The sequence below is a fragment of the Bos indicus x Bos taurus genome, chromosome 4 (assembly GCF_003369695.1).
Source record: "Bos indicus x Bos taurus breed Angus x Brahman F1 hybrid chromosome 4, Bos_hybrid_MaternalHap_v2.0, whole genome shotgun sequence".
NCBI lineage: Eukaryota > Metazoa > Chordata > Mammalia > Artiodactyla > Bovidae > Bos > Bos indicus x Bos taurus.
In genome coordinates, this window is record NC_040079.1 from 16,390,547 (window position 1) to 16,416,967 (window position 26,421).

At 44.5% G+C, this 26,421-nt stretch overlaps 1 protein-coding gene across 2 annotated transcripts in view; it reads right to left on the reverse strand.

The window, feature by feature from the left end:
- The window catches only part of TBXAS1 (thromboxane A synthase 1), a 173,635-nt gene that overhangs the window by 70,870 nt on the left and 76,344 nt on the right, over positions 1–26,421 (reverse strand). For both annotated transcript variants that reach the window (XM_027538853.1, XM_027538854.1), the window contains exons 4-5: positions 23,166–23,262; positions 11,208–11,324 (exon numbers count right to left, since the gene is read on the reverse strand). In XM_027538853.1, coding sequence (XP_027394654.1) covers positions 11,208–11,324; positions 23,166–23,262 — 214 coding nt within the window. The remainder of the gene's footprint in view (positions 1–11,207; positions 11,325–23,165; positions 23,263–26,421) is intronic.

Consider the following 26,421-nt stretch of genomic DNA (forward strand, 5'->3'; position numbering starts at 1 on the left):
ACATTTACAATCAGATAAAATATTAATGTTATTAATTTTTAAAAGAATGATTTGGGGGAAGGGTTATCGTCCAACAGCCAAGCCTGGGGAAAAATTTCCCATTCTGCTTCTCTCACCTCTCACATTGGCTATCTTTATTATAAGGTGATGCTGAGTGTATGGCTGCTTAGCTTAGTAGTCATCAAGGGCAAAGCACCATCGTCAGTCTGGGAAGGAAATTCCACAAAGAAGGAAGTCCTTGCTCATCTGGAGTTTACAGCATTATTCAATTGCCCAGTTAAAAACAAATGGTATCTTTATGGACTGAGTCTGAGGAATTGTGATTCAAGGTGTAGACAGAGCACAACAGAGTTAATTCCAAGAGGTAGAGAGGCCTTCTTGAGGCTAAGACTCTGAAGTTGTTAAATACACTTGACCTGGGGAGTGAAAACACTCAAAACCAATGAATAGGTTTCCTCTCCTTGGCCCTTTCTAATTGTGTGACCTTGGGCAAATCATTTAACCTCAGTCAGTCTATTTATTCATCGGCAGAATGGGAATAATGATATTTCTGTTGAAAACTTGTATCAAAGATTAAGAACAAAATGTGTAAAAGGTTTAGAATGCAGTGCGTACCCCGAGTGTCTTCCTCTGGAACAGTCCCACGCTCCCAGACTGTTTGGATGCCTGGCATCTCTTATTCCTCCCAGCAAAGTCCTTTTGGAGTCACCTGTTCTTTCCTCACCATGTTAACATCACTTCCATTCTGGCATCTGTTTCTTCGTTTTTATTGCCCCAGTGATCACTCTGATTCAGGCTTTGCTACTCATCACTTGGAATAGAGCTGACATCTGCTTCTTGAAAACAAAGACTGTATCTTAAGCATCTTTATATTAATAGTCCTAATGCCTTGTATTGGAGGAGGGCGTGGCAACCCACTCCAGTATTCTTGCCTGGAGAATCCTATGGACAGAGGAGCCTGGCGGGCTACAGTCCACGGGGTCGCAGAGAGTCGGACATGACTGAGCGACTAAGCATGCAATGCCTTGTATAGTGCCTGGCATATAGGTATACTAAGAAAGCAATTTTTGAAAGTGCCTTGTGTCTTTTCACTTTCCAATCTATCCTATATTCAGTCACCAGCTGGGTCTTCTGAAAATACTTGTCATCTGAGCAACATATTGCTAAGATTCTATGGAGATTCCCATTGATTGAAGGGCATAGAACAAGTTTCCTATTTTCCAAAGCCTGCTAAGAACTGAACACAGGCAATGACCATGTGAATAAGCTTGGAAACAGATTTCCTCCCGGTCCAGACTTCAGATGAGATCACAGCCCAGGCCAACACCTTGACTACTTGACCTTGATGCAGAGGTACCCCCCTAAGCCATGCAGATTCTTGACTCACAGAATCAATGAGCTACTAAACGGTTGTTTTAAACTAAGTTTGGGGATAATCTGTTACACAGCAAGAGATAACGAACACGCTTTCAGTGTCACCCTCTTCTGGCAACTGGTGTATGTTGTCACGTATGATTGAAGGTTTTAGTGTTTGCTCTGTTAGAAAGGAGCACAGGGCAACACGTTCAGTGGCTTCTCTAGAACGTGATGCCAATGTTCCTTAAGGGCTTTAACACAGAAGCCATGTAAGAAACATTAATAGATTGAAGTGTTCTTTCTGTTGTGGCAAGGATGTAGTGCAGTTTGCTGGGAGCCAGCCCTGAATGAAAGACCTGAGACCCATGCTGGTTCTCTTACTGTGGACAAGTCCTGTGACTCTCTCTGCAGTTGAGTCCTCACTCCCAAGTGAGGAGCTAATTGCAATAAGCTACAAAGTCCCTTTCCATGGACATTCTAAGATTCCAAGGTCACTAACAGCAGCTGAGACAGTTGCCTGGGGACCATGGGAAGAGCAGGCAGCTCCCTAGTGGGCCCAACAAAGCCTCCAACAACAACATCCTGAAGAAGGCCTTTTGATATCTCTTTGGTGCATTGACTTCAGAATTACATAAAGATCTAAAAGGAAGAAACTGGTTATATTTATGCTCAATAATTCAATGAAAGTGAGAGAATTCTAGATCCACTGACTCCTGGCTTGTTGCCTTTTTCTCCAGAGTCAGCATCCACATTCTTTTTGCTCCTCTGTTAATTAACTTCTAGGTTATCATTTTGCTCAGTGTAGCTCTGATGCCATGAACTTGAAAAGCAAACAAACACACGCCGTGAAGCCTGCGGAGCTCCTGGAAGTTTGGCAAATGGAGTAGGTCTGAGTGCTAAGGAAGACACAATTCCTGAGCAGGGGAAGGGAAGGAGAGGGTCCCTCCTGTGTCAACTGAGATGTCCCCCACATAGATGGTGTGTAGGCTAGGGGACACATGTGTCCACCCACGAAGAGGGACAGAGAGAAGAGCCTGAGCAGAGGACACCCCTCAGATTAAACACAGTCCCGGGAGTCTCTTGCCTGGGGACCACAGCAGAGTGGAGACTCTATAGACTGTGGCCTTGCGGTTCCCCTCCTCCACCCCAGGGTCCAGGGTGGCATCTTGGAGGTTAAACAGCTGAAGAGGAAGCCCCTTTTCCTCACTCCCCTGCTTTCAATGATTTAATAGCTCCTCACTCTCCAGTGAAGTTCACACCAAGCCTTGCCCTGGTACAGAACAGCATGCCTCACCCCTCCTTCCAGTCTCCCCTCACTAATCCCTTACGCGTACTTTGTGTTCCAGCCCATTTGTACTCCTCCAGTCCCTGAAGACACCCTGTACTTTCTGTCTAGATGTCTTTGTTCCTGCCTCTCATTCCGCCTGCCATGCACCTTCTCCTTTAGTCAAAACTCAGTAAGAGCATCAAGGCTCAGTTACAATGCTGCTCACTCCCAGCGCTCCTAAAGCGGCTTCCAGTGCTCAAGAGAAGACGTGTGCTCTGTCACAATCTGTAACAATGTAGGAATTTCTGCACCTCCTATATGATAAACCCCTTAGGGGCAGGAGCTGATATGTATTGGTTGAATTGTATGAATTCAATGTTTCCTTCTGTGTGGCATTCTTAGACCCGTTTGTAATGCTGTTTGGGAACAGATGTCAGAAGGGGGATTTCCTGAATAAATAAGAGTCAGCTAAGAGGGAAGGGAGATGGTATTTAAACATATTGTTGGATAATGGAAAAAGTAATATGTTAAGAGTACTGTAAACTGGTGACTAACAAATGTAAAATTAACAGCAGTTAATGAAACTTATGGCCTCCTTCTGCCACCCAGATTATTAAAAACGTCCATGACTTATGTATGCAAAATTTCCTGCTGATAAATATTAGCTCTAGCCATCTAGGTGAATAATCAAGTGTCATTTCTAACAAGTCAGTGGCTCCTGTCAAGAGTTGTGACCAATTAGGACTCACCCTGATGAGGAGGTGGCTGCTGGTGTTGCCAAGCAACAGGCAAGCTGGGAGGCATATTTAGATGCTCTTTTAGATTTAACCAGCGGCAAGTCGGAGCGCCATGATGATGCCGGCAAGGGAAAACCAAATTAGAACCCAGAATGGGGTGTCCGTGATGAGGAGTGTGTTTTCTTTTGAATGCAAATGGAAAAGGAACATGTTTAACCAGAATTTAAACAGTCCATCATTATACTGATTTTAATTAGGAGATTAGGTGTCAGCGGAATAAACTGTGTGGCAAGATAATGGTCTCTTGCTGCTAGATAAATACCTAGACCTTCTGGAAAATGGGCAATTGGTCAGGCAGGGACCATGTATTTTTGGACTCTGAAGAATTTATTACCCCAGCCACACTTGGTTATAATGACTTTCATGTTTATTGTCTGGAAGGATTAAGAAATAAAAGCAAATATTAAAAATAGGCTTCTTGAGGCTGATGCAGCCCAGAGAAAGCTGCCTGCTCCAACCCCACAGGAAGGCTGTGTTCTCTTCTAGAAGCTCTTGTGTGTTATTGTCTGAAGCGTTTACTGTGAAAATTTACAGGCCAAACGAAACTGCGACGATGACTGGAATTCTGCAAAGACGTTTGCTCTGAAACAGTCGGAGCTACGCACTTACTCGTAAGCTGGTGGTATCAACTTAAATTTTTTTAAATTGTAGTCATTCCCGAATCATATGTCTTCTCCAAGGCAGGAAAAGCCCAGAGGGAATAATAACCGCATCTGTCTCCGCCTTCAAGATTCATGCATTATTGACGGTGCCTTCCTGACAGGGAACATCTGGATGAAAGTGAACAATTAGGCATCGAGCTAGATTCGCAGCCACTTCCCTGTAGGTCTAACTTTTCTTTAACCGAGTCCTCCATGTGCAGACACATGATTGGCTCTTACTCCTGAGTGACACACCCAGCTTCAGGCTTCCTTGTATGGAGCTGCCAGGTCTCTTTCTATCTGCTCTGTGGGCCACCATGGGCTTAGTTATCTGGGTGATGAGCAAATACCTATGTCTTCTATTAGGCTTTAAGGACAGATGAGATTCAAGCTGCCATACTGGGTTGGATCCACGGTCCATCTAATTTGGAGCTTGGCTTCTGCTAAAGGTGCTTGGTCATGGAGTTCCTGGTAGAATCTACTTCCAAAGGCACAGTGCTCAATGCCTCATTTCTTTCCATAGTCAACTCTGATGTTAACTCCTTCTGTTTTCATGTATTAGAAACTTATTTGAACCCAGAATAAACAAAATTAAACATATTTCTTTACTGCAGTTTTCCCCTAAGTCTTTAATATGCATAGTGAATCCCTATGCATAGAGAAATCTGGTTTGCAATATTTTGCTGAATTAGATGACCATGGGGCCTTCCCAGTCCTCAATGATTTCAAATCCTTCTCCCTGGTAGTAATTCATAGCTTGAAGTTCTTCATCATATAAGTACCATTTAAATGCTTGTGTCCTAAATGTACTGTTTTATTCTTGCTTACACTGAAGGTTATCTGTCGCTTTCATGCTGACTTACACAATCTTAGAAGAGTCTTAGAAACTTATCCCAAATGATTTAATATTTTTCACATCAGAAGAATTTGGAGAAATATACAAATGCATAAATTTCATGGTGTTCTCCCTCTCAGATGAGTTATAAAATTTGAAAATAAAATTAGCACTAACCTGGGTCCCCAATGAATCCTATTATTTATATATTTCCCTCAGAGGAGGATTAATTTATTCCCAGTTTTGTTCCTTGAAATTAAATCTATTTACTTCCTAACCCATAATAAATTTTTACACAATCCCAGGGTTACTTATTAATAGTCTTTGGAAAGAATCTAGCAAAGAGTCTGTAAAAATTCACATAAATCTACTCATTGCACCCTTTAAAAAAATAATCTTTTAGGGTGAAAATCTGGCAGGCTAATCAGACAATATTTTCTCTAATAAAAAAAAAACTGTTGTTTTCCCAGTAACACTCAGCCATCTTTTAATATAAACCCCAATAACTTGTCTGTCACTGGAGCATGATTGCAATGGTGTCTTCTGAAACCAGGGATGCATCAACCAAATTTTCACTCCTTCTCTATCTATATTATCCCTGGTAAGAAGTAAACCAAAACCCAATTTTATTTTAAATAAAACTAAGGATTCATGAAAGAATGCTGATTTTAAAGGAACTTTCAAGCCTTGTTGGCCATGGCAGCCTAATATGCAACAAATAAAGATGGTGCCATCCAAAGCTTTTTGAATATTAATGACACAGACCCAGGAAGTGAAGGACTTAGGCTGCCCGGGGATGAAGGGAAAAGCCTCAGAATTCAAGGGAAAACAACTCTCTATTTCAGGAATAAACACTGAAGTGGGGCTTCCCTGGCAGTCCAGTAGTTAAGACTCCGCACTCCCGATGCAGGGGGCGTGGGTTCAATCCCTGGTCAAGGAACTAAGACCCTGTTTGTTGCACAGTGCAGCAAAATAATGATAATAATAAACTCTGAGGTTTGATAATAAAAGTTCAAAAGCAACTTACAAATTCAGAAAGGACTGGGGATTATATTGATATTTCAAAGCTATTTCTGGGAAAACTGAGTCAGGTACCCTTGTCTGAGTGGACTCATGGCTCCTTGTGGGTTCCCGAGCTTCTCTCTTCCATCTCCTCCACCCCAGGCCCTCAGTGAGCCTCCTTCCCCTCTCTGTGTCTCTGTGATCTGCTTTCTCTATTTCTGCATGCGTAGGCCTGAGACCCTCTAAAGAGAGAGCCAAAAATTGGCTGCATTCTCTTACATAATTGTTCTTTGATGAAACTCTTTCTCTTTCGTTTCCTTTTTATCCTAGTTGTAAAATATCCTTAGGTAGAAAGCTTCCTGGTTCTATGATTCCCCATCCATCCATCCATCCAGCAAATCATTATTGTGTACCCATCTTGTGCTTCATGCTATACAATGAATAATAAAGGAGAAAAATAAGTAAAATAAATGGAATGTTAGCTGGTGATAGTACTACAGAGAGAAATAAAACTGGGAAGGGAGTGGGGGGTTCTGGGGCCCAGCCCTTGCAAGCCTGGGGAGACTGCAGGTTGAGAAGGTCAGACAAGGGACCAAGAGGAAGATTGGAACCACCAGTGCATTCCACTTTGGCTTTAACCAGAATCCTGCCAGGGGACTTGTAAAGCATATAGATTCCCAGTCACCCTAGAAGTCCTTATTCTGCAGGTCCTGGGGTGTGCTGTGCTGTGCTAAGATGCTCAGTCATGTCCTACTCTTTGCAACCCTATGGACTGTAGCCCACCAGGCTCCTCTGTCCATGGGATTCTCCAAGCAAGAATACTGGAGAGGGTTGCCATTTCCTACTCCAGGGGATATTCCTGATCCAGGGATCAAACACGAGTCTCTTGCGTCTCCTGCATTGGCAGGCGGGTTCTTTACTACTCACTAGCACCATCTGGGAAGCCCATAAGTTTTTATTTCTTTATTTATTTGACTACACTGAGTCTTCATTGCCAGTGTAGGACCTCTTTAGTTGCAGCATATAAAATCTAGTTCCCTGACCAGGGATTGAACCTGGGCCTGCTGCCCTGGGAGCATAGAGTCTTAGCCACTGGACCCGCAGAGAAGTCCTTGGAATTAGCTGTTTTAAACAAGGATATTAGGTAATTTTCATACAGCTCCTGGTCACACAGGGCTTGAGAACCAGTGTCTAGAAAGCAAAAGCCAATGAGAGGTTAAAGTCCAGGGGAGCATCCAGAAACCTTGAGGGTCACGGAAGCTGGGAAAGGAGGCAGTCAGGACACTGATATCTGGCGGCCAGCTCTCTCTTTTTCTCTACTTCATCTAACTTCCATAGGATAGAAGAGCCTCCATCTGTCTACACCTTGGTGTAGAGTAACACTCCTTACTCAGAGCTCCAAACTCTTCTCTTCATATGCAGAGAGAGCTGCTTTGGGAATTAGGAAAACTTTACTCCCTACAAAGCTCCCAGCTCCAAGAATGCGCCTGCCACCTACTTCTGAAGCAAAGATTCAGTGGGGGAGAGAAAATCCAGGACACAGTTTATGGAGCATGAAGCACGCAGACATTGGTTTAACATTCGAAAAATATTACCTTTGTCACGTGCTTATTAGTCCTCGTGTTTCTTTCTGTTTAAGCAGCATTTAACACCTTTGGCTGCTGCTTCCTCCTCGAAAAACATTTTCCCACCCACACTCTCCTAGACTTCGATGTCAAGCTGTTCTTCCCAAGTCATCTTTGCATTAACAGATCTCTCCTCTGCCCCTCACTTATTTATGGTTCTCCCTGCGACTCTCTTCTCATTTTCTGTACACATGGGGTGACCTCACCCATGTCTGGGTTTTCTGTCTTTTTTTTAAACTTTCTTTTCTTTTTAAAAATTGAAATATAGTTGATGTACAATATTATGTTAGCTTCAGGTGTACTACATGCTGATGTGACTTTCACATTCATTATGAAATGATGACTATCCTACGTCTAGTAACCATCTGTCCTCATATGAAGTTATTACAGTATTATTGATCTTATTCCTTACACTGTATATTTACATCCCCGTGGCCCATCTTTCCTACCTTTCTCTCCTGAGCTCAAGATGTGCTGCCAACTTCTGCCTTAGATGTCACCCAGAAACCTTAAAGTCACCAGGTCTAAACTCTCCACAGGTGAGAACAAAGGTGACTCCCTCTGCCCGGAAACAGCATCCTTTCGATTGAAACCCAGGAACCTAAACGGAACTGTATTGAGTAGAAAGATGATTTCCAATGGAGCTTTAAGTTTACTTGTAGATTATGTTAAACAATGAGATAGATCTGAAGCAAAACCTAGGGAATCTATGAAATTTCTTCCCCCTCTCTCTTTCCTCCACTCTCCTCACCCTCCCTCTTATTTCTTACCAGCCCCTTTCTCCTAGACATCTTAGTGCTACGAACCTCTTAGAGGAACTCTGTTTTCTGCAGCTAATTCAGGCACTAAGAATTTGATTTCTGAACCAAAAGGAGAAAATGCATTGGATCCCAGGAGCACTAAATTTGTTTGGGCAATGACACTGTATCAGTTTCTAGAGTGCACCCTGTAAAATGTTAAAGAAATCGAGACCCTGATAAGGGTCTTATCGTTTCTTTTATATGGACCATTTTTAAAACTTCTTTATTGAATTTGTTACAATATTGCTTCTGTTTTATGTTTTGGTTTTTTTGGCCCCAAGGCATATGAGATCTGAGCTCCCCAACCAGGGATGAACACACACCCCCTGCAAATTGGAAGTCGAAGGCTTAGCCACTCGACCACCAAAGAAGCCCCTCTTTTTTCTTTTGTTCCTTCAAAGAAACAGGGCACAAAACTGTCAAAAATAAACAAAATCTTTTTTTCTTACTTAGAAAAAAATCAGATACCCTTCATCAATTTCTTTTTTTTTTAAGGAATGATGAGATTCTTTCTGCATCTACAGTCATTGTTGACTCACAAATAAGGAAGTGTGACGTCACAACCTGTTTGAGCTCCTGATGTGAGCCCATGGTTTACCTAACTCTGCTCCTCCCTCCCCTCCTTCTGGTTAACTCAACATTGTTGTGACCGGGTGTAAGAAAGGTGATCCAGATAATGCTTTACAGCTTTTTAAAGAAGCAGGCCCTTCCTTCAAACTAATTCTCACATGAATCCTCAGTCTATATAACACAGCTGACTGTGGAGCAGGGCTCTGGGCTCCACCTGTAGAAGGACAATCCCCTTCTCATATTTCCTTGTGGGGAATTTCTCTACCAGTGGTGGTTCCCAATTCCAGCTTTACATCAGAATTGCCTGGGGAGCTGTAAAGTCCCCTCAAAACCAGGCTGCATTCCAAACCAAACCAATTTCGTCTCCATGTGGGGCCCAGACAGCAATAGCTTGCAGAGCTCCCCAGGTGACATGACTGCATACCCACTCCAGCTCTACACGCCCTCCCATATCAGGCCCTGGCGCGGAAAGGAGGCACTGAGCATGCGCGGGCCTGCTCCTGAGGGACAGGGTCCACGCCCTTCTGCCGGGCTAGGCTGTTGGTGCCCCCTCACAGTGAAGCATTAGCAAGCCCACACTCCCTGAAGGCAGAGTTCATTTCTCAAACAGCTTTACCAGAGAGAAAGGAGGTTTCTCTCTGAAACAAGCGGGAACCCTTAGTGTTGTCTGGCACGTGTAAGCTTTGAAGCGAAAGTTAAAGTGTTAGTTGCTCTGACGGTGTCCAACTCTTTGCGACCCTATGGACTTTAGCCTGCCAGTCTCCTCTGCCCATGGACTTCTCCAGGCAAGATACTGGAGTGGGTTGCCATATCTTTCTCCAGGGGATGTGAGCTTCCATTGGTGTTCAGTTGCTCAGTTGTGTCTGACTAATTGTGACCCAGTGGCCTGCAGCATGCCAGGCTTCCCTGTCCTTCACCATCTCCTGGAGCTTGCTCAAATTCATGTCCACTGAGTCAGTGATGCCGTCCAATCATCTCATCCTCTGTCATCCCCTTCTCTTCCTGCCTTCAATCTTTCTCAGCATCTGGGTCTTTTCCAATAAATCAGCCCTTCATATCAGGTGGCCAAAGTGCTGGAGCTTCAGCTTCAGCATCAGTCCTTCCAATGAATATTCAGAGTTGATTCCTTTAGGATTGACTGGTTTGATCTCCTTCAAGGGATACTCAAGAGTCTTCTCCAACACCACTGTTTGAAAGCATCAATTCTTCACTGATTAGCCTTTTTTATGGTCCAACTCTCACATCCATACAAGACTACTGGAAAAACCATAGCAGCCCCTTAGCCATTTCTCTTCAGAAGGGCTCAAGGACTCAGTCCTGAGCTGTTGCAGAATTCAGAATAGACATCAAAGTCAGACCAGCAGTTGAGGTGCCTTCAGTGAGGATCAAGTGAGAGTACTTGGCCTGGAAGCAGGACAAACAGTAGGTTTTATTTGTACAACTGGTAGGGAAGGGTGGATCCCTGGTTGGGGGAAGGAGGGAGCCCCGGGTTTAATAGCATCTTGTAAATGAGACTCTTCCCTCTGACTTGGCCATGAAGATTAGCCTGGGTGTGCCTGGCTGCCTGGAGGTCTGCCAAGGCCATTCTCATACCCCTCCCTAATAATCCCTGGCCATTTCTTCCCTATTTCAGACTTGACTCAAAGCTCTCCTTTGTTTCAGGATGTTCTCTAGTTCCTTACTATATAAAGACTGAAGACAGGAGAAGGGGACAACAGAGGATGAGATGGTTGGATGACATCATCGACTCAAAGGACATGAGTTTGAGCTAACTCTGGGAGATGGTGAAGGACAGGGAACCCTGGTGAGCTGCAGTGAGTGGGGTTGCAAAGAGATGGACATGACTGAGAGACTGAACAACAACATGTAAAGTGTGGTTCACTGTTCAGAAGCATGTACATCACCGGGGAGCTTGTTAGAGATGCAGAATCTCAGGGTTCACCCCAGACCTACTGAATCAGAATCTGCATTTTAACAAGCTCTCCAGGTGATCTGTTATACAGGAAAGTCTGGGGAGAGCCCCTCCAGTTTTCTCCTGGGTGCCCTCAAAGTGCCCTGGCCAGAGCTTGGGACTCAGCAGGAGAGCCCTGTGTGCGTGCTGACTCACTACAGATTCATGGCAACTGGGGCTGTGATAGGTTGGAGAAAGGGAGGACTCTCCAGGACAGTTTCATGAGCTTTCTGGATAACAGGATTGAAGGGCACAGCGGGCAGGACATTGGACAAGTGATGCAAAGTGAACCCCCTCTCCTCACAATCTGTAGAGAGGAAACCTGCTCCTTACAGAAGATACTCTGCATTTCTTGTGTCTTACCTCACTCAGTTTTTCAGGACTGAAAGCCACAGTCAGGACACTTCTGACCTCTTCCCATCTTTTGTCACGTAAGAACAGGACACTGTCGGCCACTGGTTTGGGCTCCAAACCCGTTGCCTTTTGGAAAGAGACAAGCAGAGAGTTAGGACTCCAGGATGCCCAAGCCAGCTCGGTGGTCACAGAGTCCACAATAAACACTCTGGTTAAAGTCACCCATGACCAACATTTAGATTTCTCTTGCAAGAGTATGAGGAATATAAAGTCTCATGGACAGTGATCTCAAGATCCATGGCTGAGGCCCCCTGGGAGCAGACAGGGAGGCTCCTCTGAGCAGACGGGGAGGCTCCTCTGGCCCCGTTCTACCTCGTTACTCTGTGGTCATCACCCTAGACAACTCAGTGGCTTCTGTGTGTTCCGTAGCCCCTTCCTGAGTGAACACTCCCTGAAGACCCAGCAGCAGGCTTCTTGGAGGTGGGCTGGTCTTTCCTGGGATTGAGTGTCATGTCTGAACTATGTGGCAAGGGGTTTTGTGTGGCTAGATTGGTTAGGTTGGGCCAGATGTCTGGGTCCTTGGAATGTGGGTGGGAGAGGGGAAGGGAAGAAAGAGAGTCCTTAAGAAGCATGTGTCAATGGAGCTGCTTCCAAGAGAGGGCCTGTCACCATGCTTGTGTGTGCTTTCCCTCATTCATTCATTCATTGTTCTCATTCAGCAAATGTTTGTTGAATGTCTATGTGAGAAGTTGCCTCTACAGTGCTAAATAAGGAAGACATTGCATTGACTCTCACCGAGTTGGTAGTCTAGTGGGGAAGCAGACGGCTCCTAAACCAACAGATAGCTATCATTATAGTTCAAGGGAAAGGATATGTTATGAAGGGGGTGATGTCCTTAGTTGCTCAGTCGTGTCCAACTCTTTGTGACCCCATGGACTGTAGCCCACCAGGCTCCTCTGTCCATGGGGTTTCTCCAGGTGAATTCTGGAGTGGGTTGCCTTGCCCTCTTCCAGGGGATCTTTCCAACCCAGGTCTCCCATATTGCTGGTGGATTCTTTACCATCTGTTCACCAGGGAAGCCCGAGAATACTGGAGTCGGTAGCCTATCCCTTCTCCAGGGATCTTCCTGACCCAGGAATCGAACCAGGGTTTCCTGCATTGCAGGTGGATTCTTTACCAACTGAGCTACCAGGGAAGCCCCTTATCAAGGGAATGGAGTGGGGGCAGCAAGGTGAGAAAATGATAGGGGATTAAATGGCCAGGAAGGCTTCTCTGAGGAGGAGATAGTCCTGCTGAATCTGGAAGCATGCCAAGAATGAGGTCTTCTCATCCCTTTAAAAAAAAAAAAATATATATATATATATATATATTTAATTTATTTGGCTGTGTCCAGTCTTAGTTGCAGTGCACGAATTCTCTAGTTGTGGTGTGCTGGCTTAGATGCTCCATAGCATGTGGGATCCTAGTTCCCCGATCAGGGATCGAACCCATACCCCTTGCATTGCACAGTGGATTCTTAACCACTGGACCACCAGGGAAATCCCTTCTCATCATCCCTTCTTCCCACGCCATTTTCTTCCTTCCTAAAACCAGCCACTCTGACCAAGTGGTCAAAACTAGGGGGCCTCCACAGCTGTTAAGAGCACCCCTAGCCCTAGGGCTGCAGGGTGAGGGGAAGTAGGGGGACCGGAGGACCAAGCTTTCTTCAGAACCACACATGTGATGTACGGTTTTGCTATTTCTTTTCACTATTTTAATTATAGTTGAAACATGAAGCCAGCCACCATAACTCAAAAGCCTTGTAAGAACTCCTATTTAGAAGAAAATTATAATTTTCTGATAAAATATGAACACTCAAAATAAGCTATAAAACATAACTGCAAAGTATCTGGAGGAACTTAATTATATGTTATTAAATAGAACCAAGTTGCTGGGATATTTTTCTGCAGAGGAATACCTCTCTATATTTAGAATAAAATTCTTTAGGAGTACCGTGGTCACTATACAGAATTGTGGTTTTATGGAATTTTTAGAACATAACCCATTTGTTTAGGTTCCAGAGTCAAAGGAGAAAATTGTACATTATGTGTATTTATATGTTGGCAAATGCCAGTCCTGTGCTATGCTACATGTGATACAGCATTTCACTTCGAGGAAAGTTGGGTGGTAGTTTATGGGGTTCTGATGAAACAGGGTAAATTGGAGATGAGCCAAGGCTGATTGGATTTCATGTCTGTCCTTCAGACCTAAGGATTGTCTCCATGAAAATTTTTATCTTGCGCTTAGAGGGGAAATCCAGTCCCCATGCAATATGTCAGCATTGTTCTCCCTTATCCGCCTGCCACGACAATACTGTCCCCTGGGCCTACAGTTTCTATTAGAATTCTTCCTTCATTGATGGAGGATTTCAGGGGCATTGGTTAGAGTAATGGTTTCATTTCTAGATATGATATGGAAGAGGGAAACAGCCAATTGGTCATTCCAGAAGAGTGGTCGGATGGTGAGGGGACAAGCTGACAGATCTAGGAATGAATAGCTGGAAAGCTTGGGAGATCAGATCATGGCCCTTAATCTGTGCTCAAACGCTATTTCTTGAATGTATATTACATGGAAGAGGAAACTTGGCTTGTTTTTTGACCCTGGGTGATAGAATTGGGGTCAATAGTGGGAGCTGTGGGGAAAATTCCAGCTCATCTAAAGAACTTCCCAACAAAGTCAGAAGGTTCGAAGATAAAAATAACCTGCCTTGAGTGGTGAGCCCTGTTACTGGAGACTGTATCCTACTTCTTGGAAATTCTGCACGGGAGGTTTGAGTGGCCAGGGTGGAGCGGAGAGTATAAATGACTTTTAAGAACTCTCTCAGCCCTGAGGACTTAACCTCCAGATGACCACACCAGATATATATAGTTTAAAGGTATACATGTATCCATTCTTCCCCAAACTCCCCTCCTATCCAGGCTGCCACATGACCTTGAGCAGAGTTCCTGGTGCTATACAGTAGGTCCTTGTTGGTTATCCATTTAAAATATGGGCTTCCCTGCTGGCTCAGACAGTAAAGAGTCTGCCTGCAATGCAGGAGACTTGGGTTCGATCCCTGGGTCAGGAAGATCCCCTGGAGGAGGAAATGGCAACCCACTCTAGTATTCTTGCCTGGAAAATCCCACGGATGGAGGATCCTGACAGGCTACAGTCCACAGGGTCACACCGGGTAGAGTGGGTTGTCTAAATGACTTTTAAGAACTTTCTCAACCTCAAGGACTTAACCTCCTGATGACCACACCAAATATAGTTTAAACATATACATGTGTCCATTCTCTCCCAAACTCCCCTCCCATCAGGCTGCCACATGACATTGAGCAGAGTTCCAGGTGCTATCCAGTAGGTCCTTGTTGCTTATCCATCTAAAATATAGCAGTGTGTACACGACCTTCCCAAACTCCCTAACTATCCCCCTTCCTCCCATCCTTTCCCCCTGGGAACCATAAGTTCCTTCTCTAAACCACTTCAGCTATTTTAAAATTAGTTTGTTTCAAAGTGCAAGTTGCTCAGTTGCGTCTGACTCTGCAACCCCATGGACTATAGCCCACCAGGCTCCTCTGTCCATGGGATTCTCCAGACAAGAATACTGGAGTGAGTAGCCATTCGCTTCTCCAAGGGATCTTCCCCACCCAGGGATAGAACCTGGCTCTCCTTCACTGCAGGCAGATTCTTTACTGTCTGAGCCACCAGGGAAGCCAGTTTGCTTGTTTACACACACACACACACACACACACACACACACACACACATATAATACATGTATTTTTTAGTTGTGGCAAAATACACATAATGTAACATTTACCATCTTAACCATTTTTAAGTGGACAGTTCAGTGGTATTAAAGACATTCACATTGTTGTGGAACCATCGCCCCATCCATCCCCAGAACTTCATCCTGCATAACTGAAACTCCACACCCGTGTCACAAATAACTCCCCATCCATCCCCCTCCCCCAGCCCTGTCTACACATAATCACTGATTAGATGTACTGAGCGAGGCCTTTGAAAGGCACAGGGGGCTTGCCCTGCAGGAATGAGACTGGTAAAACTGATGGGGCCAGACTGTGGGTGCTGAGGCAGGAAGGGGAGACCCAGCTGAAGAAGGGAGGTCCAAGGGAACCAGGCTCCACTCAGACTCTGGTCAGGGGCTTCCGGACTGCAGGCCGTAACCGGTCATGAATGAATGTTGTGGATGGCAACCAGCATTGAAAAGAAAAGAGAGAGAAACAAGGAATGGGGCAGAGTAGAAAATATTAGAGGGACATTTTGTGAAGCGAGGGGAAGGGTTTTGTTGCCGAATTTTTGTTCAAGATCGGGATATTTATGGGTGTGTCTGCGAGAATGTTGGGGAGAGTATGTGAGTGTGTGTATGTGAGAGAGAAAGCGTTCAGTGTTGTGTCCTGACGTGAAATACATTTCTTACCGGAGGTCACAGTCAGAAACATTTGAAAACCCTACTCTAACCCCGAACCTGAGAGACATCCTCACCCTCAGCTGAAATCGTGTTGGTCACCACGCTGCCAAGCTGCGCACATTTATTGAGAACCTACTATTAATATGTGCCAGTGCCGTGGTGGCTCTGAAACTATTGAGTCAAAGAATGGAACCCTTGTCCTCAAAGAGCTCACAGCTGATTTGGAGATGGAAATGGGGTGGTTTATAACCAATACTGTGCATCTCATAAGAGTCAAAGTGCTTTTCACATCATTTCATTAGTTTGGGGATAATAATTAGGAAACTGTCCTGACAAGCAGCGTGGTTCAGCAGTGGCCTCATGGCTCCCTTGCTAAATTTCCCTCAGACAGTTGAAGGTGTCTGTCTTTTCAATTAAGATCTTTAAAAAAAAAATGTTGTGGCTGCTCTGGGTCTCCACTGGGCGTGTGGGCTTTCTCTAGCTGTGGAGATGGGCTCCAAAGCACGTGGGCTCAGTAGTTGTGGTGCTCGGGCTTGGTTGCCCCTCGGCATGTGGAATCCTAGTTCCCTGACCGGGGATCAAACCTGGGTTTCCTGCTTTGGAAGGCAGATTCTTAATCAATGGGCCACCAAGGAAGTTCCTCAGTTAAGACTCTAAAATAGAGTCTAACTCAGACCAGCTAAGCATAAACTTAAAACACTGAAGAATCAAACAATCCTGAGGAGCAGATTATTCAAGCCGATTCCTCTGCATTCTGTGCTCACATGAAGTGAAGAAGCATGCATGGGGTGATTTATCATGGGCCAAACCAGTGTTTCTCCACTGGCCCAGTGGAGCCACGTAAGAACTACCAGCCTCTTCCCAGAGTGCTGCAAAATGCATGCAATGCACATTTGCTGTAAATGGGCACATGTGTTACCATGAAAAAGGCATAATGGGATATAAAGCCATAGCCAAAAATAGTTTTCTTATGTCCTGGAATATGCCAGAGAGTTGACGAAAGGCCTGTATCAGCTCTGTGATATCCTGGCAGGGCAGTCCACAGTTCTCACATGACCACACGGAGCTGCAGGCAGCAGGTAAACAGAGCAAGGTGATTTAAAGACTCAAGAGATGCTGTCCTACTTCAGTGGTCAGGCTGAGAGTGTTGCTGATTTGCTTGGTGTTAAGTATGTCAAGGAGGCTGCAGAAATATTGCTATCAGAAAGGATGCCATGATCGCAGAAAGGCCAGGTCTGTGGTTATAGTCTTCCTCACACAACCTCGCACAGATAAGGATGCAGAGGGTTACTGCCCATCTTTCTCCTACCCCCAGGGGTGTGAAACACCGTGCCCTGCCCCTCAGTCTATTACAGTCAATGAAAACCCTAGGATTCTGTCACCTGGGGAACCCACAATCCTAGGCGTGAGAACATACACTATTTTCAACATATGACTACTGCTATCTGGCTGTACAAAGACTGAGCAACTGAGCCAACTGAGCAGGTGTTAATTTTGGTGTTTTGAAGTATTTAAAGTGTTGCATCTCCACAAGACAATTTTTGTCCCTTCACTCTTTGCCAGTAGAAGATGGCCATGAACATCACACCGTCTTCCTTCTCTCGGTTTCAGACTATGACCAGACCAAAAGCATGGCCTCCAAGTAAGGGATGTGGCATGTCCAGGGCTCAAGGGGACCCAGGACATTTTATTTAAGGTTCAGGGGACAAGTGGGGCTTACCCCAACTTGGGCTCCCTCTGCCAACTCAGCACCAGCCAATGAAAGGTGAGAGGGTGGGGAGTCTTCTAATTTGAACAAAGACAAGAACTGGGTTATGGCAGCCCTGCCTAGGAAAGTTCAGGAACACAACACTGAGAGACCAGAATTACTTCTATGGCTTATTTCCTGATCTCTTCCCAGAATTCTAGCTATTAATCTCCTAGTTTACACATTTTTAAATTTTTCGGTTGCTCTGGGTCTTCAATGCACAGGCTTAAGTTGCCCCACAGCATGTGGGATCTCAGTTCCCTGACCAGGGACTGAACCCATGTCCCCTGCATTGGAAGGTGGGTTCTTAACCACTGGACCACCAGGGAAGTCCCTACACATTTGTTTTTACTTCTGCCACCACAAAAGTCAGAGAGGGAAGATATGAATCTAAGATTTTACTTATTTCTCTTTTAAAAATTTAAAGATGGCTTCCTAGTGAACCAAAGGTTTAGTAAGACAGAAATATAAAATTATTTTCAACAAGATTTTGAAGTTTAGAAAAGCTCTGCAAGGCACTGATAGAACAGCTGAGGGTTTAGTCAATACCTCTTGGCACTGCTACTACGTTACTGAGGCTTCACGGAACACCCGGGGCCCTGCAAGATGTTTGAGATCATCAAGTGCAATTCCCCAGCTTTGGCTTTTTTAGAAATGGGAAAAGCTGGTGAGAGGAGAGACCTGCAGCTTGCAGGCATCCCACTGTGGCCACTCGCATGGGGGCTTCCTGTGGGTGGGGCAGCCCGGGAGGAGACGCGCTTGGCTCAGGATGCAGGGTTTCCTGTGCACAGTACAATGTTTCACATAAAACAGTAAGACCTGGGACTTCCTGGTGGTCCACTGGTTAAGAATCCACCTTCCAATGCTGGGGACTCAGGTTCCATCCCTGGTGAGGAACGAAGATGCCACATGCCAAGGGGCAACTAAGCCCATGGACCACAAGTACTGAGATTGTGCCCTGAAATGAAAGATCCCTCATGACACAACTAAGACCCAACACAGTCAAATAAATAAATATTAAAACAAACCAAAAAACCCAATGAGAGGAGGGAAGTGGGAGGAAGGCTCAAGAGGGAGGGGACATATGTACACCTATGGCTGATTCATGTTGATGTTTGACAGAAACCAATAAAATTGGTTGGTTGTAAAGCAATTATCCTTCAATTAAAAATAAATAAATTCAATTATATATTAAAAACCCAATGAGAACTGCCTCAAAACGGACAGGGGCCAGGCAAATTAGGTCACACACCTGTGCTTCTGGTTCTATGCAGTCTGTTTAGGCTTTAAGCAAGAATGGTCCCCAGAGCTATGGATCCATCATGTGAACTGACACTTCTTGAGAAATGCAAAGCTGAAAAAAGTAGTCAATGTTTGACTTGGTGATGAGAGCTTCCCTGTTATGGACCAAAACCATCCTCACAACTTAAATCTTCCTGCACCCACTTGAAAACCAGAATGTTTTCTCTGACTCAATGTTTTATTTAAAAGAAAGAGGCCCAGAAACTCTAGATGAGTGAAGATTCCAAAGCTGTCAGCAGAGAGGTGCTGGCTGCAGGTGGAGGGGACATGTTTGGGGCTAGCTGGCCGAGGCTCTTTCGTCCTCAGTGAGTGGCAGCAGGCTGGTCCCTGGGGGCCCAGCTCAGGTGGCCTGACCCACCTGGAGTGCTGGGTGGAGTTTGCCTCGCTCTTGAGCTCTGCAACCAGCCACACGCTCCTGCTCCTGGGATGGGGCCTGACTACAGATGCAGTGGGTTATAAAGGTCTGCAGTGACGCATTTGCCTCAGAACTTTGGCACTCTTTGCTGGTGCCAGGGGCTTTGTGGCTTCACACGAACTCATTCTAAGATTCCCGTGTCCTTGCAGTGAGACGGCAAAGGCAGCCTTGAAGGGGCTGCCTCCGGGGAATCAGGCCCGGGGTTTATGTGCGTGCTAAGTACTAAGTCGCTCAGTGGTGTCCGAATCTTTGTGAACCTATGGACCATAGTCCAACAGGCTCCTTTGTCCACGGGATTTCCCAGGCAAATATACTGGGGTGGGTTGCCATGCCCTCCTCCAGGGGATCTTCCCGACCCAGGGATCAAACCCACATCTCTTTTGTCTCCTGCATTGGTAGGTGGGTTCTTTACCGTAGTGCCATCTCAGAAGCAGGTTTTATGGTCCTGGATAAAACCACTCACCAACTCCATCATGTAGTTTTACATGTGAGTTAACAGTGTGGCTGGACCTGTGTCTGGATGGTTGACCCCAAGTTGCTTGCGAGGACCTGAGGGTTGGCACCCCCACCCCGCACACGTGTGACCACCACCACCTTCCAGTCCACTCCACAAACACATAACAAAACTGGGCAATGGGCACGCCTGCTGCCTGACCCGCTTGCCAGGTCAGACCAGAACTCAAGAGCTCCAGGTGGTAGCTTTAGTGGTTAAGCTCCTCCAGTCTGGATCTGCATCCAGCTAGACCAACCTCATGTGGGCCAAAGACCCCCCACCCCTTCCTCTTATCACCCTTCCCACAGCTTCCCAACCCTGAGCCTTCCTGACAAGCCAGGAATGAAATGGTCTACTACTGGTAAGACCATTTCTGCTGAGTCACATGGACCCAGCTCCAGTTTCTGCAGATTAAAAAAAAAAAAAGAAAAGAGCTGCCCCCCTGGCTTCACCAAGTACCTGATAGCCACAAGGAGCTAAGTAAAAATATCTGCATAAAAATAACCAAGACCGGAAGTGCTGGGAAAACTGAGGTTCTGTATATGTTAAAGAGAATGATTGGGGTTTAACGATAAAGTGTGGTTGCACCCAACCGGAAGCAACTTGAGGAAGTGCTGAAAGCGTAAGAGAGGCCCAAGGGGTCCAATTGGAAAACAGGAGAGAGCAGTTGCATTCCACTGAGTGCCTTGAAAATGTGAATTGGAAAACTTGAAATACTAGCTGCCAACCTGGGTCCAACCCATAGAGTTTGTTCAGCCCCGTGTTCTTAAGCTGGAAAAAAACGTATCATTAAACAGTTTTTTAATTCAAATATATGCTCAGTACTGACTTATGTCAGGGAGTTCCCCATGGTGGCACCCCACCTCCAGCCAAATGTGTCCTATTTAGTCCCTCATGGGATGCCTACAGCCGACATCCAAGTTCAAAGGTGAACCCATCCCCGCCACTCTCCACCAGGCTGTCATGCGTACACGTAAGTCAAGCCTGGATTGTGAGCAGAGACGGGTTCTCAGAGTTGGAACATAAAACCATGCATTATGTAAGTTCCTTTTCACTTAATGCATCAAACTAATATGCGGAGGTCTTTTCTGTATCACGAGGGACCATTTGGTAGAGGCTTGCATGGAGTAAGCATTTAGTGTTTACTGAATGACTGTGTAATAAAGCTGAATCGCTGAACACTCAAGTGAACATGGCTTATTAGAGGGGAGGCGGCATGGTGTCAGGAAGAAGAAATCACGCCTCACTAATCTCCTTGAGTTCTTTGAGCAGATACATAAGCATATGGATAAGAGGTAACCGCAGAGCCCAATTTAATTTGACTTTCAAAACCTATGAGAAAATCCCACTCTAAAGATGGTCTTCTAGAAACTGAGTCACTAAGGATTGTTTTTATCATGAATATGGGATTGGCTTAAAGACCATAAACTAAGCTGAAGATAAGTAGGTATATTCCCAGATGGAAAACTATAAACATTGGGATTTCCTAGAGATCTAATCCTTGATGGATCTTCTCACATGTTTGTGAATGACTTACAAGAGGAAGAGTATATATTGAATCTCCAAGTACTACCTCAATCATCTGGGGAGAATGTTAAGTTGATGGAGAGTCAATTCAGTTTGAACAAGGGTATATTGGATACTGAGGAGTCATTATGTGGTTGGGCCCTGGGGTATAAAAAAGAAGGATAAGCTTAAAGTTAATCAAGTTAGGGTGAAAGTCATGCATTCATTTAGAGCAAATAGTCAAAGGCACAGTGGGAGTGACCGTGAAAATAATGGGAGTGACGTGGTTCAGGGGTGCCCAACCTCTGGGATCTAATGCCTGATGATCTGAGGTGGAGCTGATGTAATAATAATAGAAATAAAGTGCACAATAAGTGTGATGTGCTTGAATCATTCTGAAACTATTCCCCACACCAAGCCTGTTGAAAAAATTATCCTTCATGAAACCAGCCCCCAGTGCCAAAAAGGTTGGGTACCACTGATGCAGATGATCGATGCTGTTAGAGTTAAGAGAGGGGGAATAGTAAATGAGAGTTGAAGTAGGGAAGGTTTTATGGGGGAGAAAGAATTTGAGGAGAGCCTGGAAGAATACCAAGGGTTGGGACAGGGGTAGGAAAGGTGGGGGACTCTCTTGTTAATAGCAATTGGACATGATGCTCTGGGACTGGAAGGTGAGTTTTGGGGGCAAGTAACCAATTACTGCATGAAGCCTTGACAATCCAGAAACATCACCTAGGCAGCTGTTAACAGTAGTGGCAGTAGGAAAAGCCCTGGACTTGGATTGGGAGACGGCACATGGGTTCTATTAGTCTTCCTCCTATAACCTGGGTCTTATTTCTTTGTCAGTAAAATACAGATGATAACTGTACCAGTCTCATAAGTTTCTGTGAAATTTAATGCAAATAAACACTCTGGACAGCTCAACCAGTACAGAACGCAGGCGGGCACTGCTAATTTCTTTAAGAAGACAGTCTCAGCCACTTCACCTCTAATAAGCCTTTCCCTTTTCCCATTCTGGGTGGAGCAGTGTTTTCCATGCTCACCATTCTATATTATCCTGGTTTCCTTCCTCTCTGCCTCTGTCATTAGACTATGAGCTCCTCGAGGACAATACTGAGTTTTCTATCTCTTTCTAATCGGTACCTAGGCAGTGCCTGGTATATATCACAAGTGTGCAAAGGTTGGTAAAATAACCAACAAAAGAGTGAATATATTCCTATAAGAATGTATTGGAATGAATACATTCCTATAAGTGAATACTATTCCTATAAGGATGGAAGATGAGTTTAATTTGACAAAAAAAAAAAAAAAAAAAAGATTGGCACATAGAGATTCTCTAAATTCTCACAAGCAACTGTTTATTCATTCACTTTAGACTATTTTCCGAAAATCAGCATGAAGGCTGTTGATAAGAATCCTTATCTCCTCGTTTTTTGAAAATATGGACAGCCCTGACCTGTGCCATTTTCTGTCATCTCTTCCATTCTTTGGGCTTTCTCATCAAAGACAAAGAGTAGGATATGTACTTTGCAAAAAAAAAAAAAAAAAAAGATGGAATATATACCTCCTTTAGTGGGTTAGAGACTTGTTACTTGGGGATGAATTTCCCTCATCATGTTACTTGTCTTCCTTTTCCAATCTTAAGACATTGATACTCTCTGGGAAAGATGTAAGCACAGGAGTCTTGAAACGTTACTTTCCCTCTGATATTTATTAACCTTCCTTGGTCTTCCTCAAACGCTTGACCTATGCTCTCTGGATTCCTCTAGCTTTGAACACAGCTTTAAAAACCCTCCCGGTTTCAGCATTTTTATCAGCTACCACTTCTCTTGAGTTTTCGCTTTCTTGAAGCATTTTTTAAATGTAAACGCTATTCTTTTGCAACAGTCCATCTCTTTTGAAAACTCGAATTCACTGGGGAGCTCAGTTTTGAGTTGAACTGATCTAAACCCTGTAAGAGGCCCAATCACGTCCCTGTTAGATGTGACGTGTGGTCCTTGCATCTTAGAAGGATTCCCCCTCCATCCATATGCAGAAAGAAAATTACATACCATTCTGTTGGTAAAGTTACTGAACTTCTCAACCAACACCTGCTCAATCATGTCTGGCTCAGAGATAACAATAAACATCAGACGACCAAGATAGTACCTGGGAGGAAGAAGAGAATTACTTTAAAATGTTTAACTTAAAATTACTTTAAAATGATAAATGTTGTATTTATCTGCTCTCTTCTCCTTTCCATAAAGAATTCTCAGTGGCTTAGAATCAGGGATCAAAGATAAATAGGGAGTAAAGGTGTGGAGAAGATGAGGAAATGCATGTGCTAAGCATGAGGAACAGCAGAGCTCTGATGACCTAACACTAAACTTCATTCCACAAACATTTATGGAATCCCACCTGGTACCAGTCCCTGGAGACTCTGGGATGAATAAGAGACAGTGTTTAGCCCCAGGAAACTCACCCCCTTGATGGGAAAGACAGATCTGTAAGTTTAAACACAATAATAAAGAATTTATAGGATCCAGTAGTAAGACCAAGAAGGAAAATGGTACAGGTCAGTGTTGTCCCTATTTTCCAAAATTGGGGAGACAAGCATTCTAGCAAGAGAAGATCAGCGACTTGTATATACTGATCCTTGGGAAAAAGCCTAAAGTGTATTGGCAAACCTTTGTGAGAATCCAGGGACGATGAAGCCTGCTGGGGAAAGACTGAACAGCTGGGTCTATATACCTCCACGTGAAGGCGCTTAAGAGATGCTATGGCGCTGACGAAGACACAGAGCCTCCCCTAGTGGTCCAGTGGTTACGGCTTAGCCTTCCAGTGCAGGGGATACGAGTTCAATCCCTTGTTGGGGAGGCTAAGATCACACAAGCCTTGGGGCCAAAACCCCAAAACATCAAACAGAAGCAATATTGTAACAAATTCAATAAAGATTTTGAAAATGATCCACATCAAAAAAATCTTAGAAAAAAAAAAGAAATGGAGGAAAGTCTCAGGCAGTCAGCAGTGGTGAATGCCAACGGGAAGCTGTTTAAGGACATACTGTTGTTTATTTATTAAATAGATCTTGCTATTTATTGAAGTTCAGGGGGGCATAAAAGCATCCAAGACCCCGTCATAGCCGTCAAGGGTCTCAGAGCCTGGTGGCAGTAGCAATTAAGTAATCACCATGCACTGTGACATCTGGCAAGGTTGGGTGACATTGGGCACAGCCCAATGAAAGCCTGGAGAAGAGAGAATGAAGCCTTCCTAGAGGTGGTACTTCCTAAAGTGAGTTTCAAAGGAAGGGCAAGAATTAGTCCAGATAGGTGGGTGGCAAAGGGGAGTGAGGGTGTGGCAAGCAGAGGAATCAGTTCGACAATTGCCCAGGGACAAGCATGCCTGGAGGAGCTATGAGCGCTTGACTGCTGCTGCTGCTGCTGCTGCTAAGTCACTTCAGTCGTGTCTGACTCTGTGCGACCCCATAGACGGCAGCCCATCAGGCTTCCCGTCCCTGGGATTCTCCAGGCAAGAACACTGGAGTGGGTTGCCATTTCCTTCTCCAATGCATGAAAGTGAAAAGTGAAAGTGAAGTCACTCAGTCGTGTCCGACTCTAGTGACCCCATGGACTGCAGCCTACCAGGCTCCTCCTCTATAAAGCCAACCAGAGTGATGACAGGTAGCCCCACTGCATAATGCCATGTTTTCAGTGTATAGGATTATTCTTCAGGATGTTATTTGATCACTGGCATATCCAGTTCAGAGCAGTAAAGAGCACAGCAGTTCAAGTCACATGGCATGAAAGCTTCAAAGTTTGCTCTGATTTCTTAGTTACTTAGAGCTTTTCATAAGCTAAAAGTGTCCTTAATGTTTTAACTCTTCCCCTTCTTACTAACTAGGGAAAAAATAATATTTGTCTAGCACATGTCAGGCACTCAGAAATATTCATCTGAGTGATCATATTTCCCAAACTGTTAGAGAAATCTTTGGGACACAGGAATTCAACAGATGTGGTAGAAGAAAAAATATTCACTAGTTTTTTTTTTATTATTGATTTTAGCCAAGAAGACCAGAAATAACCCAATAAAACCATGAACCAATGCTTTTATAAACTTTATGAGACATGTCATAGAATTTTCTTGAGAATCTGGTAAAAACTGTGGACATTTCCCTAAGACATTTCCCATTCACAGCATTTTAAAATGAAATTTGAGGGATTCTTTGACACCTGAAATGAAAAAAGCCAATCTAGGAAGGTTACATATTATATGATTTCATTTGTATGTTTTTGAAACAGCAGTGAGATTAGTTGTTTCTAAAGGAAAAGAGATGAGTAGATTCTAAACTCTAGGGATGCGGGGGTTGTGATGGGGTTGTGTGACTGTAAAAGGCAGCACAGGAGAGTCTTGTGGTGACTGGTTTTGTATCTTAATGTACAGTAGTGATTACACAAACCTACACATCTGATAAAACTTCAGAGGATTCTACATACACATACACACACACACACACACACGAAGGCTTGAAAGTCTGATAAAATTTGAGTAAGTGTTATGGATCATGCTGTATGTGCTCAGTTGCTTCAGTCGTGTCTAACTCTGCGATCCTATGGACTGTAGCCTGCCAGCCTCCCTCATCCTTGGGATTCTCCAGGCAAGGATACTGGAGTGGGTTACCATGCCCTCCTCCAGGGAATCTTCCTGACCCAGGGATTGAACCTGCGTCTCTTGCATTGCAGGCTGATTCTTTACCCACTGAGCCACCTGGGAAGCCCATTATGGAGTGTATCAATGTTAATTTCCTGGTTTTGATAATGTACTGTAGTTATGCAAGAGGTAACCATTGGAGGAAATAGGGTCAAGGGTATACAGGATCTTTTTGTACATTTCTTTTTGTAACTTCCTGTAAATCTATAATTATCTCAAAAAAAAATCAAATGTTCAAAAGTCACTTGGGCACTTAAACTGTAGCCACAGCTCTGCTCCTCCCCAGAGCAGATCTAGTAGGCTGGGAGGCGCCCAGAAATCTGCATCTGAACAGGCTCTCTGGATTCTAATGTAAAAGACTACTCCCACAATTCAAGAAATGCTATTCTAGGGCAATGGTTTCAGCCTCAAGGACTGGTCAAAGCACTGGCCAAGCATTCAAAAAGTAGTGATGCCTGACCTCTTGACCAGCATCTCTGGGATGGGACCCAGTCCCTTCTAACTTTAATAAGCTCTCCAGTAACCAGTACTGACAATTGATTGACAGTAACCAGACTGGGGGACCCACAAACCCCATGTTAAAAACCCTGCTTTTTTTTTTTTAATTTTTTAATTGAAGGA